Consider the following 11,426-nt stretch of genomic DNA (forward strand, 5'->3'; position numbering starts at 1 on the left):
AAACAGCCTCAAGTCTCTCAGCCTTTCCTCATAAAGAGATTTTCTCTTGCCTTCATCATCCTCATAGCTCTCCATTGGACGCTCTAGGAGTTCGCTGTTTCTTTTGAAATGGGGAGCCCAGAATGGACCCAGTACTCCAGATGTGTCTCAGCAAGGCAGAGTAGAGGTGGAGGAGAACCTCCCTTGACCTCCTGGCCACACTCTTTATAATGCATTGCAGGATACCTCAACCCTCTTGACCACAAGGACTCAGTGTTTTCTCATGGTCAGCTTACTGTCCGCCAGGAATTCAAGGTCCTTCTCCATGGAACTGCTTTCCAACATGGAGTTATCTGTCCTTTCCACCCCTTGGGTTTTAAAATGGAGGTGGTCCCAAGCAGGGTTGCATTTTATGTTAAGAATCTCTAAGGCAAACAGGCAAACTTATGCATCCTTAAAACCTAAACCAAACCAACCTCCCTCCCACCCCCAAACACATGCCTGGTTTTGAGAAAAGACCTTTTTTTGGTTTTGAAAGCAGCCAGCCCTGGGTTGCAAGGATTTGCAGCACAAGGTGGTGCAATGCTGCAGGTAAGAGATGTAATCACTGCAGCTTCTGCCTCCTCTGGAGCTTGCTCAGTGCTCTGGCAATAAACTCAGCTGCTTTCTTCTCTCCGTCCCAAGAGGCAAAGCTGCAAACCCACAATCACCACACCTCAGTGTCCAACCCTGTGAGTCATGAGAGGATGACTCAGCTGATGTGGGGCACAGAAAAATGCAGACTTTTCATGGCTCTGCATGCAAAGGGCTCAGTGCCCAGCCCACGAATGCTGAAGTGCTGCTCACTCATTGTCCTCACTGCTGCTTGCTTTATTTAAGTGAAGAAATCAGCTCAAGTTTTGGTTTGTATTTTAGCTTTTGGTCAAACATCTGTTTTGACACTGTCCCTGTTGCATAACTGAAGCACGAAGCTTATGGCATTGAGAAAGGAAAAAAACAACAGCAGGCAACCTTTACAGATGAACTTGACAATTCATAGATTCATACAATGGTTTGGGTTGGAAGGAACCTTGAAGATCATTTAGTTCCAGCCTCGCCTGGCATCAGCAGAGGCACCAACCTCTAGACCAGACTGCTCAAGGCCTCTTAGAGGTCTTTCTCAGCCTGAATGATTCTGTGATCCTATGAAGCCTCTTCAGCAAATGTTTGCAGCTTTCAAGTGAACTGCTGAAAGTAACAATACAGGGTTTTCATGAAAACTATAGAATCACAGAATGTCTGGAGTTGGAAGATACCTTATTGATCACCTAGTTCCAAAACCCCTGCCATGGTTTTGGAATACATTCCACTAGACTATATTGCCCAAATCCTCATCCAGGCTGGGGAGGAAGGGAAAAGTGATATGCTGTTGAGTTATTACAGCCTTAACCAGAAAGGGAGAAGTCACTGGCACCTGCTTAAAGGCACTTAGTGCCTGCCACTTTAATCCACTTCATGAACATCTGCTTTCCACTTGCACCTCTTGATGAATATATTCTCAGAAAGGCTGCGATTCACACAGATGCAGAGCGAGAGCTTGAAAGATTGTTCTGAAGAGCAGTGATCTCCTGTTGGTGTTACAGGTTCAGAAGCTCCAGATACTCATGCAACCTATAAAGGATCTTTCATCATCCCTGGTTTAAATCCTCTCCAGGTGCCTTTGCCCTAAACCATCCCAAAGATATCACAGTATCCATTTACTGGGGTGAGGTTTGGGTGCTATGGAAGGCAGGTGAAGCAGCACCCCTTGTTTAAGCATTTCCCCAAGTGGAGCATCTCACTGCTTTGGACATTCCTGACATCTCGCATCAGTTTTGCACACTGAAGTTTGGTCTGAAGCCCTTCTGTGAAGCTGAAGTATGCTAAAATCCCCACTAGAGAGGAATCCACCCTCTCCTAAAGCCCAGCAGAGGAGAACCAGAGGAAGTTGCACCAAAATTCATTAAAATCAAACTCAGCAGATTTTCTTTTCCCCAGCATCCTCTTGAATCAGACCAGAATTTCAGCAGTAAAGCACCCATTTCCACACTCCCCACCCCCCCTTTCTTTCTTTTTTTCTTTTTTTTTTCCCCCTACTGCTTTAAGCCAGGAAGCCCATGGGCAAAACAGGAGATAACTCACTCTCAATCCACAGTTAAATTGCACTTGTTGAAATTATAGCTGCTACTAACAGCTCTCCAGTCCCAGCCCCCTGCCAATCTCACTGCCCTGGGTGGAAACCAAGGCTTTTTTGTCTTTTTTCTTTCTTTTTTTTTTCTTTTTCTTTTTTTCTTGGCAGTCCTCCAGAGAAAAGCAGGACATGTTAAAAACTTTAAAGCATGTTTGTGTTTTACCGAGCCTCTGTGGCAATGAAAGCGTCTGATGCATGGAGATGGACCCTCCTGAGACATAAAACCTGAGGAGCTCCGGTGCCGTTTTGCCTGTGTCACCACTTCGTATAGGGAAACAAGGTGATGTTTTTGTGCCGCCTGCCACTTCCCCGCCCCATCCCCGCCCCAGCAGGCGGGGTCCTTGCCGTCGAGTTCAGGCACCCCAGTAACTGCGGGATCCCAGCTCCAGAGTCGATCCCGGGAGCCGCTGCGCCTCTGGTGAGTGGATGCACCCAGCCACGGGGGTCCTGAGTGGGAGCAGGGGTTGAGGCATGTATTGCCGTGCAAAGGAAGGGTGAAGGGGGTGTGTGTCTTGCTGTGCGGGGGAGTGGGAGCTGGGACACCTCCCAGGGCAGCTGCCGTTAGTACCTGCAGCTGCCCTGTACCACGCAGCTGGAGCGTGTAGAAGGCACTTGGCGGCTTTAGGGAATGCTTGGGATAACGGCGGGATGGGAAATGGCTGGAGACAGCCAGAAGCACACCCCAGAACATGGTTGCAGAAATAGAGCCGAGGGGAAGAGAATGGCTGGTTTTGACCAAATAAAATGGGAAACGCTTGGGGTGCTTTGCAAGAATCTGCCCTGGGACATTCCCTGCAGGCCATCCCTTGTCAGGTCGGTGAGAGCTCAGGGAGCTGGTGATGTAGAGATCAAGTGGGTTCCAGTTGAACAGCCCAAATGGGGTCAGAAATACACTTTTGAGGCAGTGGTCAGAGCTGTCTGGAGAGCAGCAGCAGGCAAATCACCTAATGGGGCATTTTAGAGTTCTTTACTAGGAGGGTGTTGGAACACCGGGACAGCTTGCCCAGCAAGCTGGTGGAGTCCCCATCCCTGGAGACAAACATCAGGCTTAATGGGGGGCTGAGCATCCTGATCTAGTTGGGAATGTACCTTCTGACTGCAGAGGAGATGGACTAGAGGACCCTCAAAGGTCTTTTCCAATCCAAACCATTCTGTGGTTCTGTGGGTCCAGGACCTACAACACTGAAGTGCCAGAAAGAGGACAGAGCAACCACCAGGCTCCAAGCTTGGTGGCCCCATTTGGTGGCACAGAAGTAGTGTTTTTTCACTAGATCTGGTTTAGGGGTGTCTGTGGGAGCTCTGTGTGCACGCTTGGCTTCACCCTGCAAACAAATGTCAACCCCAAGGGCTTAAAGAACTCCCCCAGGAGTCAAATGTAAAAGCTTTGTGAGATATGGGCTGTTCAAACAGTTCAGGACTCTGGATGCTGGTTTAAAAGCTGATTTTAAACCAACCCAGGCTCGGGGGGGCGAGTGTTTTACAGGGAAAGGGGTTATTTATTTGTTGGTTGTGAAAACTCAGAGGGCGTTTTGTTATTCCTAAGGCAGTGCAGCCAGCTTTGCTGGGACCTTTGTCCATCCAGATGTTTCTCTGAAAGGGAATTTTCCTTCTCTGTTTTCAATTTGGAATTTTCCTTTTCCTTCCCTGTTTCTGCCCTTCTCTCTCTCTTTTTTTTTTTTTTTTTTTTTAATTTCTCTTATTTGTGAATGCTTCCTTTGATGGGAGGAATCCAGCCTAGGCCACGGCTATTCCTGCACGCACACAGGTCTGTGTTTGGCCCTTGTCACAGCAGAGTGGATTTCTCTGGACTCATAAAACTTGTAAAGCAGCTTTTATCCACTGGCCTGGAGCAGCTGGTGGCACGAATGTCCCTCCCACAGTTCCCTCCACCTGGCACAGACGTGTGTGGTGGGGAGAAAGAGCACCTCCACCCATGGGTGCCTGCTCTTCTCTTGACTTCTCAGATCTGTCCCCCACACATTGTGGGGTGGCTGCATGTTCCTGAACATGTGCTGGGTTTGTAGCCCCTCAGGCTGCTCATCTTTGCTGGTGTGGCTCCCCAGGGATTTTGTTTGACTTTTTATTAATGAAATATTTTCCAGGATGACGCCTCAGGGAGGGGGAAGTAGTGCTGGCTGTGGCCAGTGTGCAGGACACAACTTCTCCTTTGACATGGTTGGGCACTGACACCGTGCTAAGCATCCCACCAAACAGCTCTGCTCCTTCTTCTATGATTCTGTGGTTCCATGATTCTCACTGTTCTGTGGGGGGCAGAGTGTTGTCACCAAGTCCCTGCCCTTTCTCTAGGAGTGGGGGTCACCATTCTCGTAGTGGGGGAAGTCATCATCACCTTCATAGAATGGCCTAAGTTGGAAGGCACCTTAGAGATCATCTACTCCAACCTCTGTGCCATGGACAGGGATGCCTCTTAACTAGTCTTGGTTGCTCAAAACCTCATCCAGCCTGGCCTTGAACACCTCCAGAGAGGGGACATCCACAACCTCTCTGGGCAACCCATTCCAGAGTTTCACTACCTTTGTACTGAAGGACTTCTTCCTAAGATCCAGTCTAAACCTACTCTCCCTCAGCTTAAAACCATCCCTCTTGTCCTGTTGCTAGACACCCTTACGAAAAGTCCCTCTCCAACCTTTCTGCATGTTCCTTTCAGGTATTGGAAGGCAGCTATAAGGTCCCCCTGGAGTCTTCTCTTCTCCAGGCTGAACAACACCAGCTCCGTCAGCTTAATCTCACAGCAGAGGTGCTCCAGCCCTTGGATCATCTTTGTTGCCCTCCTTTGGACTCACTCCAACAGTTCCATGTCCTATTTATGATGGGGACACCAGAGTCAGACACAGTATTTGCTCACAAGAGCAAAGGGGAAGAATCACCTCTCTTGACCTGCTGGCCACACTCCTCTTGATGCAGCTTAATCAGCTGTTGCCCCCCAACCTGCTGTGTGTAGTCCCAAAAAAGGGGTGCTTTCCCTCTTGTGCAAAGCCAATCAACACACAAGTTGGAGATATTTGCCTTATTTGGGGTCTGCAGAAAGGGCTGGTAGGGGCTAAGTCACAAACCCAGCACAACAGGAGCTCAAACAGCAGGAGTTTCTATACAGGAAAACTAAAAATTAAACTATATGCGGTGGTTTCTATGAGTTTACATCACAGAAATCATTGTATGTGTGCTCCATCGATTACCTGATTCATTATACTAAGGTGGTCCTGAAGCTGCATTTAAATTCTGGTGTGGATATTAAAAGTCACCACAGTTTTTTAAGAAGACACCTTGTATTTTGATCCTGCTCTAAATCTCTCTCTGGTTTGTATAAAGAAGCCATAATGGGCATAGTGAGGCCATGTCTGGAGTACTGGGTCCGGTTCTGGGCTTCCTGGTTCTACAAAGACACTGGAGAGAGTCCAGTGGAGGCTACAAAGATGCTGAGGGGCCTGGAGCATCTCTGTGAGGAGGAGAGACTGAGAGACCTGGGGCTGTTGATCCTGGAGAAGAACAGAGTGAGAGGGGTCCTTGTAAATGCTAAAGGATGGTGGGGGCAAGAGGATGGGGCCAGACTCTTTTCAGTGGTGCCCAGTGACAGGGCAAGGGGCAATGGGCACAAAGTGGAACCCCGGAGGTTCCATCTGAACAGGAGGAAAAGCTTTTTTGCTGTGTGGGTGCTGGAGCCCTGGCACAGGCTGCCCAGAGAGGTTGTGGAGTTGTCTCCTCTGGAGAGATTCCAAACCTACCTGGACACTGTGATCCTGGGCAACCTGCTCTGGGTGACCCTGCTTTAAGAGGGAAGTGGACTGGATGATTTCCAGAGGTCACTTCCAGTCTCTAACATGCTGGGATTCTGTGATTAGCTACGGAGGTTTACAGCATTTCACTGTGCCTTGTTTCTGATTGCTGTAACCTTCAAGATTGTTCCATCCTTTAGTCCTTCCATTGTTGTTATCCTGGTTTCAGACCACTGCACATAGAATACATAGAATACATAGAATAAACCAGGTTGGAAGAGACCCCACTGTATGCTTAATTACAGAATCACAGAATGGTGGTGATTGGATGGGACTTCTGGAGATCATCTAGTCCAACCCCCCCTGCTAAAGCAGGGTCACCTAGAGCAGGCAGTGCAGGGCAGCATCCAGGCAGGTTTTGAATTCAGCCTGAAAGTTTTAAACTCTATCCTTCCAATACCACATGCTGCTGTCACCCTCCCAGAAAGGGCTTTTCTGGCAAGGCCCTCCCTATCTCCAGCACTACCCAGCTAGCTGGGGTGACAATGGAGGGTTGGCTCTCAAATGGGTTTGCTGGAGGCAGAACAGCTCACCACACTGCCCTGCCCTTTATAAAACATGTTTTGAGGCTCGAATAAATCTTCCTGACTTGTGAGCACAGCAAACCTGGCATGGATGTGTTTGGGGTGGATCAGTTGCAGAGCTTCCCCTTGAACCATGGAGGATGAAGGTGCTCACCATAGTCTGTCCTGCTGCATGGCACCTCTCAGTGAGCATAGAGCAAAAACCTTGTGCAAACCTGTTGAGAGGCTGAAGGGAGTGAGAGGTCTCAGGGCAGAGCAGTGCCAGGTCACCACAGTCCAGTGTTCCCTTTCCAGTTGACACCAGCAGCATTGTAAGGTCATGGATGGTGTTGCATCAACCCCAACCCCACAACACCTGATTTAATTCATTTGACCCCAGGAGGCTTCTCATGTTGGTGACCCTTGGTTTCTCCCACAGGTATCAGACAAGGGTTTGTTCAGCTGTACCAGAGCTGTCGTCTCTGCCTGGCAGGTAGGTGATGTGGATTTAACAATCTCCTTCCCATTGCTGCTGGCAGCTGCACCTCTTCTCCAAAATCTTCATGTTTGGATGGTGTATGTTAAAAATGACCTTGGTGTCCTTTGTCTTTTTGTTTCAGGAGAAATGTCAGACGGTTTCTCTGTAAGTATGGATTTCATCAAAATAACTTGGGGGCTGTGACTGTTACCTTGTCCTAAAGCAGGGACCTTTGGCAGGGATGGAACATGTCTTTGCTAACCTGTGTAAGTCCCTGACTCCACTCTAGTTACATCAGCACTTACTGGTTTTTTGGAAACCTCATCCCAGGCACTCAGCCGCCCCTGCTGCTGAGAAGTGATTGAGCTCCTGCCCTCGGTGCATGCTCTTGGCTACAAAAGCTGTGAGTTCATAGAATCATAGAACTGTTTTGGTTGGAAAAGACCTTTAAGATCACCAAGTCCAGCCATTAATTTAACACTACCAAGTTTAGTGCTAAAGCATGTCCCTCAGCACCACATCTACACAGCTTTCAAATGCCTTCATGGATGATGATTCAGCCACTTCCCTGTTCCAGGGCTAAACAACCGTTTTGGCGAAGAACCTTTTCCTAATATCCAATCTAAACCTTCCCTGGTGCAACTTGAGGGTGTTTCCTATTATCTTCTCCCCCCCACCTGGCTCCAACCTCCTTTCAGGTAGCTGTAGTGAGTGAGAAGGTATCATCTCAGTCTCCTTTCACCCAGACTAAACAACCCTAGCTCCTCAGCCGCTCCTCACAAGATTTGTTCTCTAGACCCTTCAGCAGCCTTGTTGCCCTTCTCTGGACATGTTCCAGCAACTCAATGTCCTTGGAGTGAGAGTCCCAAAAACTGAACCCAGTGCTCAATGTGTAGCCTCACCAGTGCTGAGTACAGGGAGACAATCACTACCCTACTCCTGCTGGCCACAGTATTGCTGATCCAAGCCAGGATTTTATTGGCCTTCTTGGCCACCTGGGCACACACCGGCTCACCTTCAGCCAGCTATTGAACAGTACCCCTAGTCCTTGTTGGAGGATTCAGCCTAAGCCCAGGACTAATGTCACCCAACTAACCTTCCTCTTTTCCCCTCTGTTCCCAGTTATCTGATGCCTTGACCACCAACAACAATCTGAACCCCTCTGCACCCCCACCCCAAGGCTGGCCCTCCTGGGGGAACCAGCCACCAGCTCCTGGAGGGTTCCCAGCCTATGCTGGCCCTCCGGGAGCATATCCAGGAGCACCAGGAGCATATCCAGCAGCACCAGGAGCATATCCAGCAGCACCAGGAGCATACCCTGGAGCACCAGGAGCATACCCTGGAGCACCAGGGCCATATCCAGGAGGACCAGCAGGACCGGGACCGTATCCGGGAGCACCTGGAGCATTCCCTGGAGCACCATCAGGATCAGGGCCATATCCTGCTCCAGGACAACCATCCAGTGGCCCTGGATTTGGGCCACCTCCTGCGCAGGGTGGACAGGCTCCTCCCCTGGTAAGAGCTCCATCACATTTGTAAGGGTTTCTGTGCCTTCACTGCCTGAATTTGCTTGGCCATGGGAGGGACCTGGGGTTGGCTGTCTCCACAGAGGGTGGCGTGAGTTGTCACTGTATCACAGGACTGCCTTGGTGTGTTGTCATACTGAGAGCCAGTTCATGCCTGAGCATTTGGTTTTGGACATGGTTTTCTGCTAACACCAAATCCCTGTTGTCTCCCAGAAAGTCCCCTTTGAGATGCCCCTGCAGGCAGGACTCGTCCCTCGGATGCTCATAACCATCACAGGGACTGTCAACCCCAACCCTAACAGGTACTGCATGTGTCCAGCTCTGAGGGTGGGAGGTTTCCATAGGGTGTTGCTGGATGGAGCAGAGGGGCTGGAATTTGCTTTCTATTTCTGAATAACACCTGCCTGGTGTCCAATCAAATATTACATGAAATAAATATGTAAATGCCCTCTCACTGGAGGGAGGTGGTTTGGTGGGCATGGCAGCGCTGGGTTGGACCTGATGATCCTAGAGGTCTTTTCCAGCCTTAATGAGTCTATGATTGTCCATCTGGGTCTGTGGGTTTTTTTGCAGCCCACTCGCTGCTACTATTGGCAACCCTGTACCAAAGCCCAAGGTTGTGGTGGAAAGAGCAGGGAATCCATTCCTCTCTTGGCAGGTTTTCACTGGATTTCAAGAGAGGCAATGACGTTGCCTTCCACTTTAACCCCCGCTTCAAGGAGGACAACAGGAAAGTCATTGTCTGCAATTCGATGTTCCAGAATACCTGGGGAAAGGAGGATAGGACAGCTCCTAGGTTTCCATTTGAAGCTGGAAAACCCTTCAAGGTAACAAACAAGCCCCCAAAACACAGTCTCAAAGAGCCAATAGCACCTGCACTGTGTGCTGGGAGGGTTGGGTCAGGGCTGTGCAACAAAACTCACTGTAAGATGGACAATAAGCTATCAATGGGACAGCAATGGTATCCTGAAGTGCATTAACAAGTGTGGCCAGAAGGTCAAGGAAGGTTCTCCACCAACTGTACTCTGCCCTGGTGAGGCTTCATGTGGAGTATTGTGTCCAGTTCTGGGCTCCCCAGATCAAGAGGCCCAGGGATATACTAGAGAGTGTCCAACACAGGCTACAAGGATGATTAAGGGACTGGAACATCTGTCTGATGAGGACAGGCTGAGAGACCTGCAGCTGTATAGTATGGAGAAGAGAAGACTGAGAGACCTTACTAATGCTTATAAATATCTGAAGGGTGGCTGTCAAGAAGGTGCCAGTTTCTTATCAGTGGTGTCCTGTGATAGGACAAGGGGCAATGGATAAAAACTGCAACACAGGAAGTTCTACCTCAACATGAGGAAAAACTTCTTTACTGTAAGGGTGATGGAGCACTGGAACAGGCTGCCCAGAGAGGTTGTGGAGTCTCCTTCTCTAGAGACTTTCAAGAGCAAACTATGCATTCCTGTGTGGCCTGCCCTAGGTGATCTTGCTTTGGCAGGGGGGTTGGACTCAGCGATATCCAAAGGTGTCTTCCAACCCCTACCATTCTGTGATTCTATGATGCTTACAAGAATGCTTGCACAGGAATCAGTTCCCAGAGATGCTTTGGGGGCAGCTGTGCATTTCCCTGGCTGTGCAGCACAGGAAGTCCTACCATACCTTCTCTGCATTTCTTGTGGGTGAAGTTGTAACTTCTGCAGGGTGTAACTTCTTCCCACTTCTGTTATTGCCATTCATTCTTAAATCCTCCTTCCTTGCACTGTCATTCTGCAGCAGCTGTTGGACAAGTTTCTATGCAATATTTTCTCCATTAACAGCCAAGCTCTCTTCACAAGCTTCTTTTCCCACAAAATAGGCTTGGTGAGAATGCAGCTCTCACCGGGAACTGTAGAGTCCTGCTTCCTGAAAACACTGTCATAGTCACGAGGAGACACAAAAACTGTGGGCCAAACGTGGAGGAAGAAGTGCAGCAGAGCTTTTGGGGAGGTGAAGGTCACCAGTGTTCTTGCAGCTTAGAGCTGCTGCACCAGCTTGTCCACATGCCACTGGGCTGGATTCAGCTGGAAGCAGCCGTTAGCCAGTGCCAGTCCGCTCGAGTCCGAGGTTTCAGGTTTCTTCCTAAAACAAATCTGATTGTTACCTTTTGGCCTGTTTGGGGGTTTTATTTCAGCTCCAGATCCTTTGCGAGGTGGATCACTTCAAGGTAGCAGTTAACGATGCTCACTTGATGCAGTACAACTTCCGTGAGAAGAAGCTGAATGAGATCACCAAGCTCTGCATTGCTGGGGACATCACCCTCACCAGCGTCATGCCGACCATGATATAACTGCCGTGGTGCAGTTTTAATGTCAACTTTGTGCTCTTACTATGGCTGTAACAGAAGTGCCTTTTTATGTGAATACTTTGGGGTAATAAACCACAATTTCACAAGTAACCTTTGGTTCAGTAACAGCTCAGAAGACATGACTGAGCAGGCAAGAGAAGTGGGGTTGTTCAGCCTGGAGAAGTGAGGCCACACCTTTAGTACTGTGTTCGGTTTTGGGACCTTCACTACAAGGGGGGAATACTGAGTTGCTGGTGCGGGTCCAAAGAAGGGCAATGAAGCTGGTGAAGGATCTGGAGAACAAGACTTCTGAGGAGCAGCTGAGGGAACTGGGGTTGTTTAGTCCAGAGAAAAAGAGGCTGAGGGAACACCTTCCGGCCCACAACTCCCTGAAATGAGGCTGGAATGAGCTGGGAGTCATGATATCACACAGTATGTTAGAGGTTGGAAGGTACCTCAAGAGATCATCAGTTTCATCTCCTAAATAACAAGCAATAGGACAAGAGGCAATGGCCTCAAATTGCACCAGAGAAGGTTTAGGCTGGATATTAGAAAATTCTTCACCGAAGGCTTGTCAAGCCTTGGAACAGGCTGCCCAAAGAAGTGGCTGAATCATCCATGGAGGT

At 49.2% G+C, this 11,426-nt stretch overlaps 1 protein-coding gene across 1 annotated transcript; it reads left to right on the plus strand.

The window, feature by feature from the left end:
* Positions 1-2,534: 2,534 nt before the first annotated feature.
* LGALS3 (galectin 3) lies at positions 2,535-10,876 on the plus strand. The gene is made up of 7 exons (XM_054162202.1): positions 2,535-2,606; positions 6,925-6,978; positions 7,106-7,128; positions 8,086-8,478; positions 8,703-8,791; positions 9,148-9,316; positions 10,648-10,876. Exons 3-7 carry the CDS (start codon positions 7,111-7,113, stop codon positions 10,801-10,803), a joined length of 825 nt encoding a protein of 274 aa, XP_054018177.1. The 5' UTR covers positions 2,535-2,606; positions 6,925-6,978; positions 7,106-7,110; the 3' UTR covers positions 10,804-10,876.
* Positions 10,877-11,426: the final 550 nt, after the last annotated feature.

The sequence above is a fragment of the Dryobates pubescens genome, chromosome 5, assembly GCF_014839835.1.
Source record: "Dryobates pubescens isolate bDryPub1 chromosome 5, bDryPub1.pri, whole genome shotgun sequence".
NCBI classification, from domain to species: domain Eukaryota; kingdom Metazoa; phylum Chordata; class Aves; order Piciformes; family Picidae; genus Dryobates; species Dryobates pubescens.

What these genes read in the sequence shown, in the direction of transcription:
- LGALS3 (XM_054162202.1), top strand. An exon ending in GTGGACAGGCTCCTCCCCTG is followed by an intron (nt 8,479 to 8,702) that starts GTAAGAGCTCCA and finishes GTTGTCTCCCAG; the next exon opens with AAAGTCCCCTTTGAGATGCC. An exon ending in GTCAACCCCAACCCTAACAG is followed by an intron (nt 8,792 to 9,147) that starts GTACTGCATGTG and finishes CTCTCTTGGCAG; the next exon opens with GTTTTCACTGGATTTCAAGA.